The following is a 26,514-nucleotide window of genomic DNA, read 5'->3' as shown; positions in this document are numbered from 1 at the left end:
CTTCTTCAGAGCTGTCTTCCACTGCGGATAAAACACTAGAAGAGGGGTTCGTTAGACTGGAGAGAAACCGGTGGAACCCTGTCATCCTTTCACAACACCCCGGATACTTGGTCCCAGACAAGCTGAGAGTAGGAGCAGAGATGCCAGACCTTTCCTTTTGTCCATGATAGTGTGGTCCCCATCATACACCAAGCTAGCTAGAGAACTTCCCTAAAGGTGACATTTCTGGGCTGAGAAGTTGCTCTCCAGGGGTGTGTGATGTCAGATAGGTGACAGAAGTCCGGAGTATCTCTAGCGGGAAGAGAGGCCAGCAAAAGGCCACACCTGCTTCTCTGGCCTGCTGCTAGAACTTCATGTTTTTACACAACCCACCTTGGCAGTTTCCCAGGGTAACTGTTGCTCGCTCCCAATTCAAAACTTCCTTCCAAGTCACTTTTGGGACAAGGGCTGGGCCGTTCTCACTGTCTTTGTGGTCTCTCTGCCTTGGGCCTTAGACCCGAGGCTGTGCTAGAGACCCCAATTGCTTTATGACAGTGCTGATTTCTGGTCTACCCAGCTGGGGCTGGAAAAGGACTACACCAGCCAGGTGGTTGAGTGACATCTGGAGGGGACCCTCCAGCTGTGATTGCACCCTATCACTGGGAAGTGTTCAGAATGCTGATAAAAGCGGGAGTGCCAGTCAGTCAACATCCAAGTTCATTTTAAAAGTCCCTCTGAGCCCACAAAGCTCTCCTACACATGGGATTTATCCAAGTTGTGAGTAAGGAATGGGGCTCCCAGGTATGGTAAAGCCAACACATGTGAAGCATATTTTTCCTGACTCTTTCTATCCTGGCATAGATAGTCCCGGAGCCCTAGTGGGTAGAAGTTTGGCTGGGATAAAGGACATTCAGCAGGGATTTGGGTGCTAGGTACATTACATACAGAAGCTAGGTAAAGACATTGGCCATTGGGGTTGGGGTAGAAGCCACAATGGTCAGGCAACTAGTATGCTGGCCGTCGGAGTCTAATCTGCCTTAGTAGAAGCAGAAGTGGATGACATTGACCTCTGGGAGGGTAACAGGATGAGGGTGAAGTAGCCCCACCGGTGCTTGCTGCCTGGGTGGTGCTGAGGCTGAGGAGAGGTGATGGCTGCCAAGTGAGGTCTCTGTGGCAAGAAACGGATTTTCTGCATACAGTACCTCAGTTTCTCCCTGTGTGTCAAGGTCTCAAGCTTTGCAGCTAAAAGTTTGGACTTGCAGTCCTGGAAGATCATCTACCTGTCTGATAGCTTGGGATATGAGGTGTGGAGGGGGTAGGGAGAGTGCGAGCAGAGCTTGCTTGAACATGGAATGGGGGTATTGGGCCATGCCCCAGGACTTGAGCCATCACTGGCACAAAAGGAGTTAATGCCAGGGACCGCGCCCCCCGTGTCCGGGCACGCGCAGCGCGCCCCCTCGGTGCGCGGGCACAGCAGCCAGGCTGCCGGAGAGCTGATCTCGGGGATTCGGGTGCGGAGCCCTTGGCCTGGAGGCGATATGGGTGGTCCTTGGCCGGGTTCAGTCGTTTGCAGCCGCCTGGGGAACAGGTGAGGCCGCCTGCTCCGGTCTCTCATCCTCTAGCTGCCCATACCTTTCCCCAATCCTGTCCCCTCCCAATCCCGGGTCCCTCCACCTCCCCAGCCAGTGGCTCCCATCCTTCTCAACCCCATGTTCTCCATAGGTACCCCTGACCTCCCAACCCTCCCTCGCTTTGCTTTTCTCTTCTACCTCCTCCCTAAATCCTGCATCCCTATCATCCTCCCGCCCATGGTCTCTCTATTTCTATGGTCCAGCCTGCATGCTCACCAAAATACCCCTAACGAGAGCCCCCAGCCCCATTCTAGTATTGCACATTGCCAATACCCCCTCCCCTGCAGTGCACCCCCATCCCCCTTCCATCATAGCATCTTATAGCCAGGTTCCCTCCCCCACTCTCTGCAGCCCCCCCACCCAACGGAGGCCTTTATTCTATCCTCCCCATTCTAGGGCAATTTCATCCTCCAATACCATTCCAAACCCACATAGCCCCCAATTCTGCAGTTCTCAACACTGGTCCATTCCAACACAATGCCCCTTACCCAACACCGCTCCAGCCCCCAAAGTCCCCTTAGATGCCATTCTCATCCCAGCATTGCTGCCTCCCCTTGTCTTCTCCCAAATTGCAAGTTGGACCAGAATGGAGATCTTGGCCTTGGGAACTCACAGTGGGTCCTAGGGTACAGAGGGCATTTGGGGGTCGGTTGGTTTGTCTAGGTGTTCACCAGAGGGAGGGGCTGCAGCGAACTGACTCAATAGGGGAATTTGGCATTTGGCGCCGAAGGGTTACTGGAAAAGAAGGCCTCTAGAAAGGGTTAATGGAATTTATGAGGTGGGGGCAGCATCTAGGGGGTTAACGGAGGGGGGGTGCTGGCAGGGAAGCCGTGTGAATGAGCGGTCTGTGCCCCAGAGTTGCCATGGAGACGGTGAATGGGGGGATTGTGTGAACTCAGCTGCGGACTACCCCCCCCATATACACACCCACCCACTCCCTCCTGCCCCACCTCCCTCTACCCCTTCCTTCCCCTTCCCCTCCTCCTCTCCTCCTCTTCACCCGGGTGCATTCTGGGCAGTGTCTGGGATCTCCCCACCCCATACTTTGCTCCCCATTTCCTCTGAGCCCCCATCCCTTTAGTCACTTTATCTGCCTGCCTGCTTTCCTGCCTCTCTCTCTCTCTCTCTCTCTCTCTCTCTCTCTCTCACACACACACACACACACACACACACACACACACACACACACACACCACACACACATTCCCCTCCCTTGGTGGCCGTTTGCCGGTCGGTCGTTCCCAATTTCCCTCCCCCACCCCTTCAGCCACTTCTTAAAGGAACATGCCTGCAATCTTGGAAGGCGGGAGAAAAGGGGGGGAAAACTAAATGTGTTTCTGTGTGTGCGTGTGTACAAGTGCGTGCTTGCATGCTCATTGTGTGCATGTGTGTCCATGCGGGACACACATGTCCGTGTGCCTGTGTATATGTGTTGACTGTAACTGTGTCAGAAGACCTGTGTGTCTGAGTGTGTTGCTATTTCTGTTTCTGTCTCCACCTATGTGTCACCATTATGCCGCTTGTGTCTGGATATTTACCTATGCGGGTATGTGTGATTTTGTTTCAGTAGGTCTCTGTGTGTGTGTGTGAATGTATCACTGTGAGGCTCTGGCTGTGTGAGGCAGTCTGTTTTGGAATGTGGGACTGAATGAGGGGATCTCTGTGGGTTTGGAATGTATGTCTCTACCAGTGAATATTGCAGTGTCTGTGATCCTGGCTTGGTCCCTCACTCCCTCTTTGAGTCTTTGTGAGTTTATTTCATGAGTTCCAAGTGTATGTCCCTACACCCTGTTGTTTATTTTACACTAGACTAGCATCCACAATGCCTAGCGTGCTCAGCAGACGGATTTTTGCCTTTGGTTCTAGCATTGGCTGTGAATGAAGAGCTAGACAGCAGCAATGACAAAGGTTTAAGGACTTGGCAGCTGCGGAGGCTGGGGAGAACAGTCAAGGAGGGGCGAGGAAGGGTCTTTGGACTTAGGGAAATAGCTGTGGTGCTCCCTGCCCTGCCTGAGGGGAAAGGGCATATCTCGGTGGGACCCTCTGCCTGGCTGCAGCTTTTATTTTCTTGTCCTGGAATGAAGTTGGCAGCCATACTGGAAGCCGTACTTCCAGCTCTTCCTATCACTGCATGCTCTGACTCCAGAAGACCATGGTGAACTCCACTAATGATGGAGCCAGAGTCGGGAACTGAATTTGCAATGGCCACAACTGTCACTCTGTTCATCTCCTTAGATTTTTTTTCCCAACCATGGCCAGGCACATAAAATAGCTTTGAAAAGCAATGGGTCGTCTGTGAGTGCCCGGAACCCTGGGCATGTGAGACCTCTAATTGTGGGAAAATAGGCTATGCCCACCAGGGTCCCAAAGACTGATTGTCCAGCCCTCACAGACCATCTTGGATGACACATGCTTCCCTCTTTCCACAGGCCTGTCTGGCCCTAAGGGAGCCCTCTTTCGAAGTGGTGGTGCTTGGACGACCGGCTCTCTGCTCTCTGCGTTGCTGGGCACCTGTAGGTGTCCCTCGAGAGCTCAGTTTTGAGGTTCAAGTCAGTGTGGCCATGAAGGGGCTGCCTATTGGGCTGATGCTGTGACCCCGGAGTCTGCCTCTCCTGCCAGTACCCCTGCCCGGAACATGTGGCTGCAGCTTGGCCTGCCCTCGCTGTCCCTGAGCCCCACGCCCACAGTTGGCCGGAGTCTGTGTCTCACGCTGTGGTTCCTCAGTTTGGTGCTGAGGGCCAGTACACAGACCCCAGCACCCACAGTCAATACTCACTTTGGGAAGCTAAGGGGTGCCAGAGTACCATTGCCCAGTGAGATCCTGGGTCCTGTGGACCAGTACCTGGGGGTACCCTACGCAGCTCCCCCGATCGGCGAGAAACGCTTCCTGCCCCCTGAACCACCCCCATCCTGGTCAGGCATCCGGAACGCCACACACTTTCCCCCAGTGTGCCCCCAGAACATCCACACAGCTGTGCCCGAAGTTATGCTGCCAGTCTGGTTCACTGCCAACTTGGATATCGTTGCAACTTACATCCAGGAGCCCAATGAAGACTGCCTCTACTTGAATGTCTATGTGCCCACGGAAGATGGTGAGTGCTGCGGCCAGGCATTGTGCCCTCCTTGCCTCCCGCCTGCCCTGTTGTGTTTGTGGCTTGCATGTGGTTGTGTGCCCTGCAGCATGCGTCTGTCTGTCTGTGAAGATGCTTCTAACCATCACTCCGCTTGGCCTTTCCCCTCCCTGTTCTTCCTCTCCCAGCATTGTCCGAGCTCCCATGTATGAGTGACACTGGTGCCAGAAGGGGGCTGGCCAGGCCTGAGAGCTTTGACAGGTCTAGGTCCAGTGCTGGATGGGGGTACCCTGGGGGAGTATGGGTGACTGCTGGCAGCTGCCCGCGGGAGGATGCTGGCTCCACCAGGCCCCCCTGTTGCCATTTCCACCTGCTTCAAAAGGTGGTAGGTGTGTGTGGCTGAGGGAGCTGGGTGTGTGTGGGGGACAGGGGGGCAAGCCTGGTTGGAGATGCTTAGGTGCCTCCTCTTCCACTAGCTGATGCCTCCTCCCGCGGGGGTCACATTAAGGTAAGTGACAGAAACAAGGAGATGGTGGGACAGGCTCTCTGCCATGCGCCGCCGCTGCAGAGCAGCTCAGCTCCTGGGGCCTGGGTGGGGGGGATGCATGCCCCTGGGCAGAGGCCTCCTGTTATTTTTTAGTTTTTTATTCATTTTACAGTAAAGCGGATTTCCAAGGAATGCGCCCGAAAGCCCAACAAGAAAATTTGTAGGAAAGGAGGTAGGTAGCGAGCCGGCGGGGAGGGAGAGAGAGAGAGAGGGAGGGCTGCTTGCCCACCTGCCCCTGCCCCTGAGGACCCAGCCTTCCTTCAAGTAGCCCAAGTTGAGAGGGTTGTAAGCAGACTTAAGGTCCCAGGCTTAAGGTTCCACCTCCTCCAAGGGCCCTGGCTGTTTTGCCTAAGGCAGGTTCAGAACAGAAGCAGAAAGCCCATCGCTTCTAATCTTCCCAGCTTCCCTAAGGAGTGTGCCGAAGATAGACCCAGTGCTTCTTTTGGTAACACCTCAGAAGAAAGCCGGCAGTCAAGATGGAGCCAGAAGCTCCACCTTCCCCTGCAGCCAGTGCAGATATGAGGACCATCTCTCCAGTACTCAGTCCTGGGTTGAAGGTCTATACTTGAACCTCCCCCACTGAAACCTAGGAGAAACTCGGGTACACAGATTTAGCTGCTCTTGTGTAGCGCCCTCCCTGCCCCTGCCTCACCACCTCTGACCAGAGCTGAAGGAGTCAGGCTACTCCCGTGGCAGAAACTGGAAACCTCGGCACACTGGAGACTCTAAAGAAAGCCAGTTTGAGATTCACCCTCCTGATGAAGGGATTTGTTTCCCCATATTGCAGTGTTTCCTGTTTGCGCACCACTTTATGTTTTCTGCCAGGGTTCTTATATTTACCTCATAGATTCCTCTCCACATTAGGGAAGCAAGCAAGGCAGGAAGCAGTATTCCGATTTTACAGATGAGGAACCGAGCCCAGGGGAGTGACTTGCTGCACAAGGCCCTGTTGCCAGTCTAGAGCAGATCTGAGGCCAAAACCTAGGGCTCTTAGCCCTCAGGGAATGTTCTTTCCACTGTAGCCCATGGAGGTAACTTCCACCTGACCAATGCCACCTCCCTAAAGCATAGATCAGAAGTGACTGGGTTGGGTCAGTCGACTCTGGTAACAGCCTAAGGAACAACGACAACCACAACTCAACCCTTACAAGCCTGGCCTTTGTTTTCCTCTGATGCTCTAGGGCAGGGTTTCTCCCGTGTCATCATGATTCTTGGGATGGAACAATCCCTACTGAATGAGAATCTCTAAGGACAACCGTAGAATCAGCACATTCTATAGCTCCTGATGTGGAGGGCTTTTGATGCCCACTGGAGAAGGGAGTCCGACTAGCTGCCCTTAAGAACAGTGTTTTACCTCTCTTGACATCCAGCCCAGGCCCCTCCTGCGCAGTAGGAAGTGAGCAAAGGCTCTCATGCAAATGAAGGATTTCTCTAGTACAGTCTGCCCCCAGCAGCAAGAACGCTGGCCTAGGAAGCACAACCCCTGTGACCTAGCCTCCGCTGCCAACTCATATGTCACTCTTTTGATTCTCTCTCATTTTTCTTTGCTTTGCTGTGTTTTGTTTTGCTTTTGGAGGCAGGGTCTTGCCATGCAGCTTGGGCTGGCCATGAGCTCTTTATATAGCCCAGGCTCAGAGGTCAGTCTTCCTTTTTTTTTTTAAGAGCCTCCATTTCCACATGGAAAGGCAGAAAGACCATCGTGGCTGTAACCTTCCATTAACCTGCACGTGTATTTAGGGAAAGGGTTTCGAAGCTGCTCTCCTGAGGTACTACTTAGTGGGGTGCAGTGGGATGAGGAAGAGATGGTATTACTATTAGCCACTGCTTAGGAAGGTCTTTCAGGGCTCCAGGAAGAGCCTATAGCAGGCCAAGCTCTTACTGAGATTTTGGCCAGATTGCTGACTGGAAGCCACCACGCAGTGTGAATATTTTGCCAATTTTAACTGTGGACGATGGGCAAGGTGCTGTTGGGATGTGAACGGAGTTTAATCATTGTTTGGAAGACGCTCCTAGGCTGGTATTACAGCTTTGCTGGATTTCTTAAGTCCGTAGGCACTGGGAAGGGGGCTTTAGACAGGATAGGGCAGGTCATTTGTTTAGCTGTTCAAATTAGTTCCCTATCCTGGGTCTGTTAGCCATCTGAAAAAGCTACAAATCTTGCCTCTTTGGGCATACAGGGTGCGTGTGTGTGTGTGTGTGTGTGTGTGTGTGTGTGTGTGTGTGTGTGAAATGGACAGGACAGCTGGGGTGGCCTCTGTAGGATCCTACCTGGTGCCATGTCTGGGAGTGGTACCTGGTAAAGCCATGGCAGCAAGGAATTGTTCATCAAGGACATGCTGAAGGAGCAAAGACATCTGTACAGGGGAGACTGGGGCAAGGCTGGGGTGATGTAACAAGCCAAGAACCCCCAGAGCTTCTCAGAAGGAGTTCCCGAAGTGAAGGGTATCCTGGGAAGGACCTGCCCTAGCCCTGCCTCCATGGAGTTGAAAGGAATTTATGTTTAGGAAGGAGTGATTCTGCTGGGTGGCTGATTCACTGTGCGGCCATGTCTCATTGAGATTCTGAGGGCAAGACCAGCAGGTGCTGAGCTAACGTGTTAAGACAGTAGGTGCCACCGGAAGTTCAGGAAGCCAGAAGTTATTTCTACTAGAGCTGGGTTTTTGCCTGAGTTGGAAAAGCATCTTGTAGCATAAGGGTTGTTACTGTTTTGATCGATAACTCTAAGGATATTCAGTCACCAGAGTGCAGACCAACAGAGAAAGAGGGCCCTCTGCTTGCTCCAGGTTCAAGGTATCTGTGATCATGGAAGCAAGAGGGTAAGGTGTGGTACCAGCAGAATTACTTCCATTTTGACACTGACCAGCAACCAGGCAGTAGTAGATCGTGTCTTTTTACAGCCATTCTAAGATGTTCTTCTAGTCTCCTCAGAACTAGAAATGGTGCCAGCCAACCCTCCCAGGTCCTAAATCTCTTCCTTCCTCCTCTAGTCTCTTTCCTCTCCTCTCCTGTCATGCTCCACCTCTTCTCTCATCTATTTCTTCGTTCCCTTTCCCTCACCCCTGAGAGGTGGCATGATGCAGTGGAAAGACCATAAGGGCTTCGGAGTCAAGCAGACCTGGGTTTGATCCACACTCTAGCACTTCCTAGCTGTGTTATCTTGAGCAAGTCACTTTACCTCTCTGAACCTCAGTTTCCCCATCAGTGAAAGAGGAATAAAAATGATGCCGACCTCACTGGGATGTGAGGATCAAGCAGTAGAAGTAGAATATGTCTGGCGTGTGGTAGATGTTCAGTACTCAGCATATGGTAGGATCCATTTCTCTCTCTCTTTCTCTCTCTCTCCTCTCTCCCTCCCTCCTCCATTCCCTTCTCCTCCCCTCCTCTCCTCCCCCTCTGGCTCTCTCCTAGAGCAACACTTGCTGCTCTTAAAAGTGGTTCCTATTTACCATTATCAAGAGCAGGGGATGCCCAGTGAACAAGGCCAGAGGAAAAATTTCATCTCCCATCTTCTCCTGCGGGAATCAGGGTCAGCTGAGGCCGGGCTTGAATCTGCCCACTGGGACCTGGGAGCTCAGACCCGGGGTCCCGGGTAATCACTTCCGCCCTAAGTATATCACATAGATATCCGCAGATGCTGGCAATGTCACTCCTCACCTTCAGGACCTTTCCCTGCCCTCCAGCTCATCCTGCCTGTGCCTACACATGCAGCCCTTCCATCCATCCGAAATGAAGTTTCCACAAGTGGGCCTCCGGCTCTGTGCCCCAGCCCACCTGCTGCTACCTCCTTCCTAACTAAATAAACTTGGTTGGGGACAGGGAGGCGGGGCAGGGAGGTGTAGGGAGGTCAGCACAGCAGAGGCCTGCAACACCATCATCCTGATGAAGGTCTGGGCCTCAGCCCACCCATTCCCTCAGTTCTTGCCATCCCTCCTGCCTGTCCTGGGCCCAGGCTCAGAGCTGGCTTGCTGGGCCACACTGCAGTCATGCTGTTTTTGAATTCTCTCTCTGTTTTGTTCTCTGTTCTGTGCTGTTGTGTCTCCCCGTGTCTGGTCCCCAGGATCCGGCGCTAAGAAACAGGGCGAGGACTTAGCGGATAATGACGGGGATGAAGATGAAGGTATTTGGGGGCTGCAGGGCGCGGCGGCTGGTGCATGGCACAGAGCCCCTCCCCTTCTCAATGGGGAGAAGCCCCGTCTGTCTGTCTGTCCGTCCGTTGGTGTGTTTCTGTTCCTGTACAAAGCCGCTGGGCTGTTCCTTCGTCTTTGGCCTTATTGGCCACTGGGACTTCTGGGGTAATGGATAGATACGGCTGGCAGGAGCAGGAGACTGACCATAAGTAGAGCCATAGGGAGGGCGTCTTCCTGGCCCTGGCTTCTGCCCCTCTCCCATCTTCTATGATTCATGGGCACCTGCCCATATGTGGTAGCAGAAATGGTGAAGGGCAAGCAGGGCCAGGGAGGGTGGGAGGAGGCACAAGTAAAACTGGGCGGTGACAGGGTGTCTGGGATTCACTAAGGAGGCCTCTGGGTCTCGTGAGGAGCCTAGCTCCCGGGAGAGTGGCCCTGCTAGGATACACCAAGGGGCAAGGGAGGGACATTCAAGGCTAGCACTTTCCCAGCTTTCTTCCCCAGAAGAAAGATGGCCACAGGGCCAGAGGTTGCAGTAGGTTGGGGACAGAACCAGAAAAACTGTGGCCTAATGAGCCAGGCTGTGGCCCAGATACCACAGCCATCAGCAGATGAACTAAGGTTCTCGAGTAGTGATGGGACCAGCCTTCCTCCATGAGGTAACAAGATTGTTTGTGCTGCAGCCGAGAGCAGTCCCTTCTCCACCCATGCTCTGGGCCTGCCCCTTTGGAGGCCCTGGAGGGGCCAGGCAGTTCAGGGGATTCACTGGTGACTGGCAGGGCTGTGCCGGTGTGGCAGAGAGCGGGCCAGCTCACAGACTGACAGGTGACAGACAAGCCAAGGTCGGGTCTGGAGCCTTCTCTTGACTGCTCCAGCCCAACACGGTGCTGACTGGGCTCGGGAGGACCCCTTGCTGAGCCCTCAGGCACTGGCCTGAATAGAGACTTCTATATCTTAACTCATGCCACGTTCTGCTCCACCCCAGTGTTTCCAGCTAAGTTTGCCCAGGAAGAATGGGGGATACGGGCATGTGGTTAAGAAACCATGTCTATAAGGTTCCCCCACCCCATCTCTACCATCCACTCCCCCCCTTTCCCCACCTTCCTGTTCTCTCCCTGTGCCACCCCTTCTCCCCACCCTTTTCGTCTTTGTCTGCACTGGGGGGGATCCAGCTGCTGCCAATGGCCGTTTTTCCATGTAACTGGTCTAGTCCTGGGGGTTTCAGGGCTCCCCAGCTCCTGCTTTCTAAAGCCATGTCAGGTCCCAGGACTCCTGGGTGCGCAGGGCAGGAACTCACCTGGTGCTGCTAAGGGATTACCAAGCCCTTGTTATTCCTTACTATCCCAGAAGCCAGCTGTGGTCACCCAGGCCAGAGGAATTATGCCCACAGGGCCATTTTCAGTTGGGGGGGTGCTTGAAACTCAAATCTTTCAAAATATTATACAGGTTCAGCTCTCTGGCCAGTACTTGAACTCTGGGCCTAGCAGCCCCGTGAGTCCTGCCCTTAGAGATGGCGGTGGTGTCCTGGCACCTGGAATAGCTTTGCTGCCCGCACCCCCCCCAGGGCTGGCGGGGGTAGGGGAGCAAGGGCATCCTACCTAGCCTGTGTCTCACCCCTTCTCCTTACAGACATCCGCGACAGTGGTGCTAAGCCTGTCATGGTCTACATCCACGGAGGTTCTTACATGGAAGGGACAGGCAACATGATTGATGGCAGCGTTCTTGCAAGTTATGGCAACGTCATCGTCATCACCCTCAACTATCGGGTCGGGGTGCTAGGTATGGTTCTCTGCCAGGTGCCTAGAAGGAAGGCTGGCTTTGAAGGGAGGGGAAAAGAATTTGGGGGAAGTTGGTTCTCTAACTGCTGTTAATGACCAGTGACCAGGGGCTTTCTTTCATCCCCAGGTCCCATTTCAGAATATTTAGATGCCAATGGAAATTCAATTCAAATTTTATACTTTTTTTAAAAGGTGGGGTTAGACAGGGTATAGCTTAGGCTAGTCTTGAACTCCTGATCTTCCTGATTCCACCTCCCCAGTGCTGAGATTTTGGGCATGGGCCACCAGGTATGGTTTAAACTTTGCACCAACTCTCAAGTCAGGCCTCTATTACCAGACCTCTGCTTGGCTGGGTTTTGTAGGCCCTGTTAGTTTTCTGGAGTCTTATCTTCATGGCTACCCACCCAGCCCCACAGTCCTAAGTACATATGCACATACAGATATGCCTTCTAATCCACCCTGTAACCACACACCCTTATACACTCACACATCACGTCCATCCACCCACTCCCACGCATACAAATACTTTTCGCTCCCTGAAGCACATGCGCAGACAGCTCCAGCCTCCTCCTACACAACCCGCACAGAGCGAGACACATCCAGTCTCGCTCACACATATCCATAGACCCACACACTATATGCTCCACATGCACACCCCACACAGACTTCTCCCACCTTTCCTATATATACACACGCTCTTAAACATGCTGCGCTGCATCTTTTAGCCACAGCCACGCCATAAATACCATACACTCCCAGAGTCGCAAGTTTTGCTGCCCTTCTATTGCACCTTACATAAACACCTAGACTCTGTACATCCACACCCAGATTCCACATAGTTATGTATACATAGCTATGCCCTCCACTAGCCCTACATACACACCACATACAACACATGCACAGCACACATCTGTATCCTCCCACACGGCTCACTTGTGCATTCACTTCACACATGATGTGCTTCACATATGCATACACCTCTCTTTCCCCTACTCTACATAGCACAAACCAACATTCTTTCTCTTTGCATGCATTTAGCTTCCTACGTGTCCACAGCACCCACCCCACAAATTTACAGCTACGCGCGCGCACACACACACACACCCTCTGCTTCCACACCAGTTACCATTCCAATTCACTAGACATATAACCCCTCATACATGCACACCAAATAGACCCCTCCCTCCACATACCTAGTTGGATGCACATGTCTACAGTCTTTCCACATATTCTCTGCCAAGATATACCCAATACATACACATGTGCTCACCCCTTACCGCTCAAATACTCATACATCCTTGTACCTAGAGCTGCATCTGCACACACACACTTCTATCTACCCTAGCCACATTCAGACTCCCTCGTGTACATACGTGTACACACACATTTATCTCTTCACTCTTACCCATTATGTGTGCCTATCCATACCCACACACATGTATTGGCCAAAGCCTCTCCCCATGTACCACCGTGGATCCTACCTACCACATACTCTGGCTGTTTGGGTGCTTTAGGCTGTTTCTCTATCTTGTTTATGCCTCCTTTGATGACTGCCAGGATCCATCGGTAGCCAAGGTCTTGAGGTAAACAAACACCCAGAGGAGGTTACAGAGCATATAGGCCCTTGCTCCCTTTTAGATGATCATCCAGCTTCCATATTCTGGTGGTGGCATGAGGAAGCCATCTTCTTCCCTGGGGGATTGTGTCCTCAAGAGTTTCTGTGGGGGTCTGTGGGCCCAGATGTTGAATCAGCAGTTTGTGTGCTTGCTGGGCAGGAGCTTGTTTGAATTTGCCTATATTGCTTTGCCAGTTCCAGGCCCAGCGGCCCCCATGGCCCTGCATTTTGCTTCTGGGCGGGGTTATATGCACAGAATGGCAGTCTCCTCTTGACTTACCCACAAGTCTGTGTGGGATATACACCTATTTGGTGTCGATCTGGAGAAATGAAGCTAGGTGTGGTGGTGCATGCCTTTAATTCCAGCACTTAGAAGGCACAGGTAGGTGGGTCTGTGTGAGTTCAAAGTCAACCTGGTCTACATATCGAGTTCTAGAACACCCAGGCCTACATAGTGAGACTCTATCTCAAAAACAAAACAAAACAAGAAACAAAGGAAAAAAATACCAAACCTCTAGGGAAATGATACGCCTGAAAAATGCTTTAGATTGTGTCTTCTTCGGTGGCTCCCTGGGATCTTGGGTATGGAACACGTAGGGCACCTCTTTGGTCTCTTCATGATCTGATGGGCTTTAGATTTCATGCTTCTTCCATGTCCCCCTGTCTTCCTGTACTGCCTCAGACACCATGGCAAGGCTCCTGTGTCCCATTGAGAAAGGGGATCTAAGTGTCATTGTACCACAGAGGTGACTGTAAATTCACACACTAGGGCCACACAGTTCTGAAAGAGCAACAAAGGCACAAATGTAACCGCAGACAGACAACATACATCCACACACAGTAACCGCAGACAGACAACATACATCCACACATAGTAACTAGTAGCCCAAAGCAATTCGCTGATTTCTTTCCTCTAACTAAAAGAAAATACTCGATTCAGTGGCTTTCAGGAATTCTAAATACGAGAGTGCGTTTTACAAGGTGTCCTGGGATGTGCAGAGAATACTAAGCATATGAGCTGATGCTATGTTAGCAGAGCGGCAAGGAACGGAAGAAAAGAAAGGACTGGAGGAGAACGAAAGTGAGGTGAAAGTAAGGAAAAGAATAAAATGACAGATGAGAGAAAAGAAGTTGGGAGTGCCACTGGGATGTGAGGCAGAGAGGAAACACCAGCTTTCGGTAGGATTCAAGGTCTCCATGGAATCAGCCAGGAGCTGTGGGCTGCATGAACGGTGGCTGGTCGGGAGCCCTCTGTGTGCTGTCCTGGTTGGAATGTCCCTCTTGTCTCCTCAGCCACTCTACTTTTCAGCTTCTCTATGAGAACTCCTTACACTCTCCTGAGATTATGGATCTTCATCAAAACAATACAGACACACACATGTAATTTTTGTTTTTAAAGACTGAGTCTTGCCAGGCAGTGGTGGCACACACCTTTAAGAGGCAGGCAGATCTCTGTGAGTTGGAGGCCAGCCTGGTCTACAGAGTGAGTTCCAGGACAGCCAGGGCTGGTACACAGAGAAACCCTGTCTCAAAAAAGCAAAAGCAAAACACCCAACTAACCAACCAACCTAACCAAACAAACAAACAAAAGACTAAGTCTCACCGAGTAGCGCAGGCAACCTTAACCTTGAGACCCTCCTGCCATGCATCTAACTACTGGGAATAGAGGCACACATCACCACACTCAGCACACTAGTAGTTAAAAAGAGGACTTGGCAGTGCCCCCTGAAGCTCAGCCATGGCACTCAGGCTAAGAACACTGACTTTAGCACCTCCTCTCATCTGGGTAATCAGAGAAGTACATCCTTGAGCTAAGCAATTAGTGTTACAAAGAACACTACTCCACACTTCGACAGAGTTCTGGGCTGAGATCCGGTCAGGAGTTCCCAACCACTCCCTACATCCTCTTCAGTGCCTGTTCTGGAACACAAATATAATCAATAAGCCACTGATTGCCTTCTGGGTACATACAAGATGTTTTTGTCTCTTGGCACTCGCTGTAGAACATGAGTTTGTTCCTGATGCTTGGGGAGCTTGCTGTGTAGCTGAGGCCCTGTTGTTTTATTTTCCAAAGTATATTTAAAAAAAAAAGCAGGTGGCCAGTTTTGGACTCCAGTTACATGCATTCACTTGCCTGCCCTCCCACTAGCATCTCCTGAGCACTGAGTACAGCCAGTCCATGGAGAAGCTTCCCTAAGAATCTTGAGAATGTCAGCAAGTTAATTCCGGGAGATCTCCCCCAACCCCTGACCTGCCAAGCCAGAGGGGTAGCTGTTATTTGAGACACTCCCACTGGACTTGGGGCCAACAAAACAAAAGGAATCCTCCAGGATATAGGATGTGGGTATATCTAGAAGTAGTGGATATACTGAGAACATACAGACTTGCCAAGTTTTATTCGGGGTTCCAAAATTCACTTAATTCCACATCATTGCTCAGGTATCTTCCAGGCAAACTGACTGCATGGTGAGTGACAGTCCTGGAGTGACACAAATACCTAGTTTTGATACAATCTGCCAGATTCCTCCATCTTCTGTTGACAAGCAGCTTATGTATACTGCAGTATAAACTTGGGTTCAAGGAGGCTGACTCAGATTTATTTTGACAACTTGTGGAGTCGGGTATTGGAGTCTTTATTCTCACACAGTTTCTGTGAATGGCCACAATTCTAGGAAGCAATCGATGAGTGGCTTCTTTCTTAGACTGCAAGGCTTTGTGCACTCCTGGTCAGTCATTCTTAACCCATCACCTTCTGAGCCTGCTGGCTAGGGTACTAGAAGAACTCTGTGCAGTGAGGATCAATGGCTGGCCCCAGCCACATACGTCACTATTCCTTCTCTGGAAGCTCATGAGGTGTGAGGGAACAGAGGTATGGCCAAACCCTCTACTTGGGCTTTTCAGGCAGATCTCTGACTGTGTGAATCTGTCTCCCTCCCTCCCTCTCCCTCCCTCCCAACTCCCTGCTTTCTCCCTAGGATCTTGCCCTGTAGTCCAGGTGGCCTTAAACTCACTCCATGAGGCCTTGAACTCAAACTTCTCCTGCCTCTGCCTTCTGAGTGCCATGGAAGTGTGCCCCAACCATGCACAGCAAGGACAGACAACTTTAACATATCTCACTGAACATGCCTTGACAAAGACTGGAGCCAAATCGGCTATTGTCTAAGTGAAAGAAAGGGAAAAATGATACAGGGGAGTGAGAGGAGAGAAGGCAGACACATGATAAATTTTGCTAGCACACCTCAAGGCTTAGGTAGTTGAGATGGGTGTTGGCTGGCATAGGGTTTTTTGTTGTTTGTTTGCTTAGTTGGTTGTTGGGGTGTTTTTTTTTGCCACCACCCCCAGCCCAGTATAGGTTTTAAGATTCACCGGAATCACTTGCATTTTTGAATGGGACTTCCCACAACAGAGATGCTGCCCACCCAGCCCCATCTGAAGGAACTAGAGTCCTTCCACTTACTGTTGCTCAAGCTTACTCTAATCTCCTCTCCTTTTCTTATCTGGAACTTGGGGTTATGAAAGACATGTTCCAAGGTTCTGGGGGGAATTAATAACTACTTACATACTTAATTTTACCAAAGGAAATTAATAACACCCTCAAAGATGGTAAAATGATTTTTTTTTTGCAGAAGCTAGGCATAGAAAGACCTGGGAAAGACAGAGATGTGGTTTCTGCCTGCTTGGCTCTGCTCTATTTGAATTAAGCTTTTGCCTGCAGACTGCCAGAAATGCCAGCCAGCTCTCTGCGAGCTGTGGGCTCTTCTAACATGGCCCTGAACCAAGCTGATTCCAGGTGCTGCGAACAGGCTTTTAACTGCAGAGTCAAAGAATACTGATCCAAGTTTGGATTTCCAGTGTGTAGGAGCACAGCAATTACACCCACCTGGAAAGGACCCTTCCAGAAGCCTAGGGCAGGAGAAAATAGACGGAGCCTTCCAAGGAACCCAGGGATCAAGGAGGAGATAGAGGAACGAGGCAACAGGATCAGCCTAAAATGGGAGGGGGTGATATAGGGCATCTCTGTGGGATAGCCAGCAGGTGGGCGGGAAGGTAGTCTCCATGGTAACAAGTCTCCACAGCAGCAAATCCCAGCAGGTGGGTGGGAAGGTAGTCTCCATGGTGACATGTAGTCTCCTCAGCAGCAAATCCCAGTGGGTGGGCGGGAAGACCTGTTTCTGTGGTAACGCAGTGCACTGACTTCCTCGTCTCTCCACCAGATGAAAAAGATGATCTGACCCAGTGGCTTCTCAACTTTAGCAGGCATCAGCAGCACCTGGAGAGCTTGTTAACACAGACCGCTGGGCTGCATCCCCTAGAGTTTTTGATTGCTTAGGTGTTGGAGGAAGGGAAATGAGGACCTGCCCTGAGAGTGATGGGAAGGGGGCCTTACCAAATCCCTGGGAAGAATTGGAGCTGGACAGATTTGCACGGGGTGGGCAAGGGGAGCTTAGGGAGTGCTGCCTGTGTGCTCCTCACTTCAGAGAGAGAAAGAAGGGGAAAATGTAACTGTAGCTCTACCATGTGCTTGCCTTCTGCTCATTTTATCCTCGTTACAACCCTTTGAGGTATTTTTATCCCCATTTTACAGAAGAGGAAACTACAGCCCAGAGATTTTAAATAACTTGCTGAAGGCCACATGTCTAAGATGCTGAATTTAACCAAGGGCTGTTTGGCTCCAGGGTCCTTGCTTTCTGCACCGTATCTTGCCTGATGTCAGGATCACACCCCCAGATACTACATCAGGGCAGAGAATGCTGAGTTCTGGCCACTTGCAGGCCCTTCAGTTGTTTCCTAGAGGAAACAACCACTTCAAATGCTCTGGCCCCTCTGTCCAAACCGGATCATGGGAGGGAAGCAGGGGCTTTACCCTGCCTGTATTGGTGATGCTGGACCTTGCAAAAAGAAGCAGCGGTTTGTGTTAGCATTATTGAGGTGGGAAGTGTTACATGGCTGCATGCATCCCCTCCATGTGACACTTTCCCAAATCCATTCCGTGCCATCCTAACCTAAGTCCTGCATCCCTTCACCTTCATTCTCCTCTGCCTTCTGTTGAATCTAGGTTTCCTAAGCACCGGGGATCAGGCTGCCAAGGGCAACTATGGGCTCCTTGACCAAATCCAGGCCCTCCGCTGGGTGAGTGAGAATATTGCCTTCTTTGGAGGAGATCCCCGTCGAATCACGGTCTTTGGCTCGGGCATTGGTGCATCCTGTGTCAGCCTCCTCACACTGTCTCATCATTCTGAGGGTGAGTAGCTCTTGAGGACCAATGTAGAAGAGTTTGATGCTGGTACACCTTGAGTTTCAGGTATCCCAGGCTCCAGAATGCCTGGCTTCAGATCCCAGATGTGCCCAGGAGAATCAACCAGGCCTTTGCCACCAGTTCCGTGTCCCTTGAGGGGGAGGGGGTGGGAAGGCAATTGTTCGTGCAGAGAGAGCTACTTCTCCTCATGCGGAAGAATAATCTCCATTTGCACCCTGAGAACGATGTGCGGCTCACATGGGAGGCTTATTTGGGAGAACGGGAACAGAACGCCTCTCTGAAGGGACAATAGTTCCTTACAGGCGAGGAAATCTTTCCGTATGAGGGGCATGTTACTTCAGAGTCAAAATCTAAGGTGAAAATTGGTTTCTAGGTGTAAGAAACACTCATTGTCTACCTTTCTTGGGGAAAAAGTCTGAACAAGAGGAGAAATGGTCTAGTATGAGAGATGGGTCTGAAGTGAGACTCTGGCCTAGGACATCAGCTGCTCTGAGGGAAGCAGACCGTTGTTAGACCAGAGACTCCCTCCAGGGCTCTACCCCTCACTTAAAGAACACTCACTTTTACCCTGTTTCTGATGTGGGTCCCTCTCTCTGCCAGTGACTTTCCGAAGGACTTGCATAAGCCCTATTTTGCTAGGCAGGGGAATGTTCTCTTTCCATCTAGACTATAGAGAACAATATATCTCTGAGAGGCAAAGCTGAGCTTCTTATGGAGAAAAATTGTCCTTGAAACAAGTGCCCTTCTCTAAAGTGAGGAAAAACGTGAGTGAGAACACATTTTTATAGTTGAGATTGACCCCGTGAGGGAGCACTCTTTCAAGAAGCCTGACCATCTTTTGAAGAAGGCTTGTCTCTGAATGCGAGGAAGCATTGTTACTACACCAGAAGCTATGTCCCTGTGTCCCTCTAGAAATGACACTGATGGAAAACTAAAGTGTCGCTTGCATCTGCAAAGAGAGGGAATGGGAAGTCGGGCGTGGTGGGGCATACCTGCAATCTCAGTGCCTAGGAGACTGAGGCAGGAGGACTGCCGCAAGTTTGAGGCCAGCCAGGGTTACCTGCAGGACTTTGTCTCAGAAAAAGAAGGCACACACACACACACGCACGCATGCACGCGCATGCACACACAGACAGGGAGAGAATATGAATGAATGAATGAATGAATGAATGAATGGAAGGAAGGAGACCTGAGTTACATCCCCAGCACCACCAGAAAGAGTATCTGTTTCTAGGTGAGAGTAGAGAGAACAGAGTCCTCTTTTTTTTCCCCTAGAGGAGGGTGAGATGACTGGCTGTAAGGGTGCCCGTGTCTGGAGAGAGGCCTGGCACCTCTTCTGACTGGAACAACACTGTGCTGTGTATCTTAAGGGGGATTGTGGCTCTAGAGACCTGGCCTCTTTAAAGATTTGTTCTCTCCGGGTAGAGGTGTGGCTCAGTGACAAAGCACTTGCCTACCCCGTGGGATGCTCTGGGTTTCATCCCCGCACTAATAAATGTATCATGGAGGAGATCTGAGAAAATGGCTCTCTCCCCCCCTCTCTCCCCCTCCCTCCCTCCCTCCCTCTTTCTCTCTCTCGCTCTCTCTCCCCCCTCCCTCTCTAACCCATACTTCTCTCCTCCTCTCTGCTCATGCAAAAGCATCTTTCCTTTGGCCCTGAGTATGTGAGAGCCAAATTCTCCCTTGGGAGTATTGCAGCTAGAGAAAGATAGTTCTTTCTTTTGAGAGCTGGAGGAATCTTCTTTTTGAATTTGGGGGATGGGGTCCCTCTAGCTATGGGGAATCTGGATGTGATATGTCCATAGCTTCAGCAAAAGAGGATCTGTGGAGAATCCACACTGCTAGGGCACGTGCCAGGAGATTCTCAGACCCCAGGGCCTTTGCTCTTGGGATTCATCCCTCAACTCCCAGAATGTGGGGCTCTCTCCTGCCTGCATTTCTCATCTCTCATGAAAAAGACCCCTTTGTGGTGTAAGCGCCAGCTCTCTGGTGGTGCGTTGGCACAGAACTGGGCCCAGCTGGGCAGGAAGCAAGAGAGAGAGACAACGAGTGATAAAGAGAGGAAAGAGCATAAGGAGGCCCATTTCTGGGCCCCAAGGGGTTAATTCTTCCTGGCATTTCCTTTAACCCCCAAGTTGCCAGCCCCTATACCAGGACTGGGAAACTGTGTGTATGTGGCAGGGTGGTGGGGGGAGGGATCCACAGGAAGGGAATCAAAGGAGCTCGGCAGCCCCACTCTGGTTCTGCCCTGCCATCTCCTCCTTCCTAGCCAATCCACAGCAGAGGGTGACCTCAGTGAGAAAGGATAAAAGGTGTTTTATGCTCATATGTGACATGACAGCTCTGACCCAGTGCCACCTGTATTCTATAGGGCTTTTCCAGAGGGCCATCATCCAAAGTGGCTCTGCTCTATCTAGCTGGGCTGTGAACTACCAACCAGTGAAGTACACCAGTTTGCTGGCAGACAAAGTGGGCTGTAATGTGCTGGACACCGTGGATATGGTGGATTGTCTTCGACAAAAGAGCGCCAAGGAGCTGGTAGAACAGGACATTCAGCCAGCCCGCTACCATGTGGCTTTTGGCCCTGTGATTGATGGTGATGTCATTCCTGATGACCCTGAGATCCTTATGGAACAGGGAGAATTCCTCAACTATGATATCATGCTAGGTGTCAACCAGGGTGAGGGTCTCAAGTTTGTAGAAGGGGTGGTAGACCCTGAGGATGGTGTCTCGGGCACTGACTTTGACTACTCTGTCTCCAATTTTGTGGACAATCTGTATGGCTACCCTGAGGGTAAGGACACCTTGCGGGAGACCATCAAGTTTATGTACACAGACTGGGCAGATCGTGACAACCCTGAGACCCGCCGTAAAACCCTGGTGGCGCTCTTCACTGACCACCAGTGGGTGGAACCTTCAGTGGTGACGGCTGATCTGCATGCCCGATATGGCTCACCTACCTACTTTTACGCCTTCTACCATCACTGCCAGAGCCTCATGAAGCCCGCGTGGTCAGATGCAGCTCATGGGGATGAAGTGCCCTACGTCTTTGGTGTCCCTATGGTAGGTCCCACTGACCTTTTCCCCTGCAACTTCTCCAAGAATGACGTTATGCTCAGCGCTGTTGTTATGACCTATTGGACCAACTTTGCCAAGACTGGGTGAGTAGAAAATGGGGTGTCTTCTTTGGGACCCCAGCATGCTCCTCTGCCTAACCTCTTCTATTACCTCCCTTCCTGTGCAAGTCCCTAGATCTTGCTTGGTGACACCTTTATTCCCCTTCTTGTCACGGTTCTGCACTATTTTCCCTCCTTCAACTTTTTGTTGAAGGAGGTAGTAGAGTTCTTGTTTAGCATGCCCCAGGCCCTGGTACCCAGCACCACCAAACAATAATTGTGTCTGTTGAGGCATCTGAACTGAACAGGAAGGCATTACTGGTAGAATCGTGGGAGTCAAGGTTAGCTGGCCAAAGGCAATATGAAAGGGGAAGAACGCGCACTTGGAAAGAGTCTTCCAAGGGCTCTTGATAAAACTGGGCAGCTGAAAGGACTGATAGATACTCAATGGCGTGTGAGAAGACAAAGCATTAGCACAGCCTGATGGCAGCGGATGAGCTCAGGGAAGAATGAGAGGTTTTCATGCTGCCTGCCATGGGAACTAGTTCAAGCCCTGGGGAAGAAAGGAGTGGGGGCGGCGACAGGACCCTGAAAAACATGGGAGCGGTGGGAAATTTTAGAGCGGTGGGTGTGAAAGGAAGGAGGCTGGGCCTTTTCCTTTCTCCAGGTAGCATGGTGACCCTAGGTTTCAATGTGGTATTTCAGGGATCCCAACAAGCCGGTACCCCAGGATACCAAGTTCATTCACACCAAGGCCAACCGCTTTGAGGAAGTGGCCTGGTCCAAATACAATCCCCGGGACCAGCTCTACCTTCACATCGGGCTGAAACCAAGGGTTCGTGATCATTACCGAGCCACCAAGGTAGCCTTTTGGAAACACCTGGTGCCCCACCTGTACAACCTGCATGACATGTTCCACTATACATCCACGACCACCAAAGTGCCGCCCCCGGACACCACCCACAGCTCCCACATCACTCGCAGGCCCAATGGCAAGACCTGGAGCACCAAGCGGCCAGCCATCTCACCCGCCTACAGCAATGAGAATGCCCCTGGGTCCTGGAATGGGGACCAGGATGCAGGGCCACTCCTGGTCGAGAACCCTCGAGACTACTCCACTGAACTAAGTGTCACCATTGCCGTGGGGGCCTCCCTCCTGTTTCTCAATGTGTTGGCCTTTGCTGCCCTTTATTACCGTAAGGACAAACGGCGCCAGGAGCCCCTGAGGCAGCCTAGTCCCCAGAGGGGAACTGGTGCCCCTGAATTGGGAACTGCTCCAGAGGAGGAGCTGGCAGCATTACAGTTGGGGCCCACTCACCACGAATGTGAGGCTGGCCCACCCCACGACACACTGCGCCTCACAGCATTGCCCGACTATACCCTGACCCTGCGGCGGTCCCCTGATGACATCCCACTCATGACCCCCAACACCATCACTATGATTCCCAACTCCCTGGTTGGGCTGCAGACCTTGCACCCCTATAACACCTTTGCCGCGGGGTTCAACAGTACTGGGCTGCCCCACTCACACTCCACTACCCGTGTATAGCTCTAGCGCGGAGCACAACCCATCTCCCAGCCCCCTCCCTCCCAGCCCCACAAACACACATGCACACACATACACATATATGTACACGCACGCACCCACACCCTACAGCAGACCCATCTGCACAAACACAGACAGATGTGGACATGCACCCGCATGTACAAAAACACAAATCCAGAAGTGAACCTGAACAGGCCCTTCAAATGGGGACACATATGAGTCCTTGGTACCAAGGGCCCATGGAATAGCAGCTGGAGCCAGATCCCTGAACCCGACCAGACACTCCTGGGGCCCTGGAAAGCCACAGCCGGACACTCCCTTGGTGCTCGCCTTCTTGGAACTGCACCGTCTAACCAACTGCAGACTTGGGAGCTTTCAAGAGCAGGATAGCTCTTCCTCCCCCAGACTTGGTCTTTTCTCTGGGTCTTGTTTTTGTTGATTTTTAAAAAAATTGGAACCAATGTTTTTCCAGCCCGTTGAATGCTAAGCAGCTCTGGAAGGGAGGGCTTGAAGATCAGGACTCTCTGGTTCTGGGACTCCCAGTGTTGCTTCATACGACCAGACCAAGGAAAAGGACCCTCCAAGACAGTAACAGATGGGAGCAAGACTATGGGGTGAAAGGAGGAAGAGGCTAGCAATGGATGGGGCTGGAGGGCCATCAAGGACAGAGCACCAACCTGGCTGTGGCCCTGTAGAGGACTGCAGCATCAGCCTGGCTAGACCAGGGGAGCCTAGGTTCGGTAAACTAAGTACTGTGGAGGCCCGGATCTTATTGGACCTCTGGGTATATAATCTGGGTTCTGCCTCTGCCCTTGGGGAAATGATATCAGAAATTTGCCCCCTTTTCTTTACAGTCTCTTTGTGTCTGTCATTTCTCTTTCAAAACAGCGGTGGTTTTTTTTTGGTTTTTGGTTTTTGGTTTTTTTGGTTGTTGTTGGCTTTTTCTTTTCTTCTTCTTTTTTTTTTTTAAAGAAAAGTTCTTAAAACACTAACGGAAACCCACGGAGTTTGTCCTTTGTAAAAATTTTAAACACAGTGTCTTGATATAAAAATAAAAAATCCAGTTAGCACTCCCAACCTGCCTCCCGTGCACAGGCCTGCCCGAGCAACCCCTGGAAGCCAGGCGCCTGCTCAGGCTGGAAGCGCAATCCTCCAGCAGCCTGAGACCTCCTGCCTGGTAGCTCCTGCAAGTCCGGGCTGTGCTCTACTTGCCCTGGGCCCCCTGCCTAAAGCCTCTCTGATGCTAATCCATGCTGCTCTACCACCCTCCTGCCCGCAGCGCTCAGAGTTCCTGCAGCTGAAACCTGTCATCGCCTCGGGCCTCCTAATGAAACAGCAAAAATAATACTTCCTTACTCCTCTGCCACCAGGCCACCACCACTGCTGCCACCACCTCCTCCGATGCCACCACTACCATGGTCATCACCCTGCCCCCAACTCGGACTGGGGGCTAGGGGGAGGCTTGACCTCTGACCTGCTGAAATTCTTTCTCCTTTGGAAATGCAGTACACGTGGCCTCTGCCTCCATTGACTTACAGAAGGGCCAATCTCCTTCCCTCAAGGGATGCAGGTTTCCTTTTCTGTGAACTGGAATAGCAGAAGTCATCAGAGATCAGTTTCTCTCGGGGACTGTCACTAGTGGCTCCCTGACAACTCTGGGGGATGGAGTCAGGAAGAGGTCCCATAGGGTTAGTTAGCATCATGGGGTTTTCTATTGTCCTCTGTGACTCGAAGGGCTGAACTTGAAATCTGTTCATCAAGTGTGACAGTTGGGCAAGGCTGCTGATACCTCAGAAGCCAGGAATAGAATTTGTTCAAAGTGACCCTGAGAAAATCAGGAGATGAGCCATCCCATGGCAGGCTGATGTGCAGAGGGAGCAAGGGCGGGTAGTGCACACAAAGACCCAAAGCCAGGACTACTAGGCTAATGTGGTGCCTGGCACTGGAGCGGGGGCAATGGTTAACAGAAGGGCTGGGAGAGGAGTGCGTTTTGAGTGATTTCATGATTGGGAAATAGCTTCTTTTCTTTATTCTGTTTGAAACAAAGATACTAGCATATAGTAACAAAAACATCAGGGAGGACCTGGGAAGTGATCATAGAGTGACTCTTAAAAAATAAGTCAACCCAGAGGTGCATAGTCCAGCCCACTTACACCTGGGAGGAGGAATAGGAAAGGGAAGGTCAGGAGTTCGAGGTTATCCTCAGCTACATAGTGAACTTGAGGCATGCCTGGAATACCTGAGGCTCTGTCTTTTTTTTTTTTCGTGTGTGTGTGTGTGTGTGTGTGTGTGTGTGTGCCATACATATGCAGGTTCCCTGGAGGCCAGAAGAGGGTATCCAATCTCTGGGAGCTGGAGTTACAGGTGTTTGCAAGCTGCCAGACATGGGTGCTAGAAACCTAACTCAGGTTCTCTAGAGGAGCAGGAGGTGCTAATCACTTAACCATTCTTCCATCCCCAAGACCCTGTCAAGAAAGAAGAACAAAAGTAAATGAAAAAGAGACCTAGAATTTGACCCAATAGTTTATGAGCCTGTCGTCAGTGCCGTGGTGCAGTGCTTAGGCACCCAAAGCAGCAGCAGCTCTAGCTTTGGTGAGCACACTTCAAGTTGGTGGGGAAGCAGGAAAGCTCTGTAGAAAAGTGACATCTCTAGGCCAAATGCTCTGCTGATGGGTTGCTTTGTTTGCTTTGATTTTGATTTCTTTTCTTTTTCTTTTCTTTTCTTTTTTTTTTCTTTTCTTTTCTTTTTTGAGACAGGGTCTTACTATGTAGCCCTGGCTGGCCTGAAACTTGCTGTGTAGACCAGGCTGGCCTGGAACTCACAGACATCCACCTGTCTTTGTTTCTGGAGAGCTGGAATTAAAGGTGTGTACCACCACATCCAGCAAAATGTTCTCTTTTTAAAGATTTTATTTTTATTTTTTTAGATTTATTTATTTTATTTTATTTTATATGTATGAATGTTTTGCCTGTATATATGGATGTGCAACATGTGTGTGCCTGATGCCCATGGAGGTCAGAAGAAGGGATTGGATCCCCTGCCTGGAACTGGAGTTACGAATGATTGTGAGCTACTACGTGGGTGCTGAGAACTGAACCCAGGTCCTCTGCAAGAGTAACAAGTGCTCTTAACTATTGAGTCAGTGTCTCCAACCCCGGATTTTAGTTCTATGTATATGTGTGTGCACATCAGATCCCCTGGAGCAGTAGTTACAGGCAGCTATCAATCATAGGTCAAGTGTGCTAGGAACTGAACTCAAGCCCTCTGCAATCATAACACATGCCCTTCGCCACTGAGTCATCTCTCCAGCCCCCCAGGTTGTTTTTTATGTTTGTTTTGTTTTGTCTTGTCTTGTTTTGTTTGAGACAAGGTCTCTCTATGTAGCCCTGGCTGTCCTGGAACTTACTCTGTAGACCAGGCTGGTCTTGAATTTACAGAGATCTGCCTGCCTCTGCCGCCGAGTGCCGGGATTAAAGGCAGTGTGCACCACCATGCCCGACCCTAGGTTGCTTTTTTTTACTATAGAAAGAAGGAAACTGATGAAGAACATCCAATGGTTTGCCAAATACCTACTATGTAACAAGTGTGTTCTGAGCATCTTTAAAATGTGACTCCTGAATAAAGAGCGAGCTGTGTTCTTTTATGGCCTGTGTGCTGCACTCCTTCTGAGGATGAGAGTAGAAACAAGACTAAGAGAAGACCAACGAGTGGCCAAGGTGTGTTGAGGAGGGGCTCTGGGTACCCTAAAAACCCTCAGCGTAGCTGCCGAATAGAAGGACCATGCGGTATCTTTCACCCTCTGAGAGCCTGGCTAATGCCACCTTTGGGGGCCATTTTGTCTGCATT

The 26,514-nt window shown here is 51.1% G+C and overlaps 1 protein-coding gene across 3 annotated transcripts; it reads left to right on the top strand.

The window, feature by feature from the left end:
* The first annotated feature begins 1,411 nt into the window (after positions 1-1,411).
* Positions 1,412-26,311, top strand: Nlgn3 (neuroligin 3). Of its 3 annotated transcripts, XM_075956612.1 has the most exons (8): positions 1,443-1,567; positions 4,040-4,702; positions 5,341-5,400; positions 9,286-9,345; positions 10,985-11,134; positions 17,805-17,990; positions 20,377-21,166; positions 21,827-26,311. In XM_075956612.1, the coding sequence occupies exons 2-8, from the start codon at positions 4,246-4,248 to the stop codon at positions 22,668-22,670; spliced, it is 2,547 nt and encodes an 848-aa protein (XP_075812727.1). In that variant the 5' UTR covers positions 1,443-1,567; positions 4,040-4,245; the 3' UTR covers positions 22,671-26,311. The 3 variants fall into 3 exon arrangements, with proteins under 3 accessions (XP_075812728.1, XP_075812729.1, XP_075812727.1); XM_075956613.1 differs by lacking the exon at positions 5,341-5,400 and having other exon boundaries at positions 1,412-1,567; XM_075956614.1 differs by lacking the exons at positions 5,341-5,400; positions 9,286-9,345 and having other exon boundaries at positions 1,420-1,567.
* The last annotated feature ends 203 nt before the right edge of the window (positions 26,312-26,514 follow it).

The sequence above is a fragment of the Microtus pennsylvanicus genome, chromosome X, assembly GCF_037038515.1.
Source record: "Microtus pennsylvanicus isolate mMicPen1 chromosome X, mMicPen1.hap1, whole genome shotgun sequence".
NCBI classification, from domain to species: domain Eukaryota; kingdom Metazoa; phylum Chordata; class Mammalia; order Rodentia; family Cricetidae; genus Microtus; species Microtus pennsylvanicus.
This window is presented reverse-complemented; position numbering and strand designations above follow the sequence as displayed.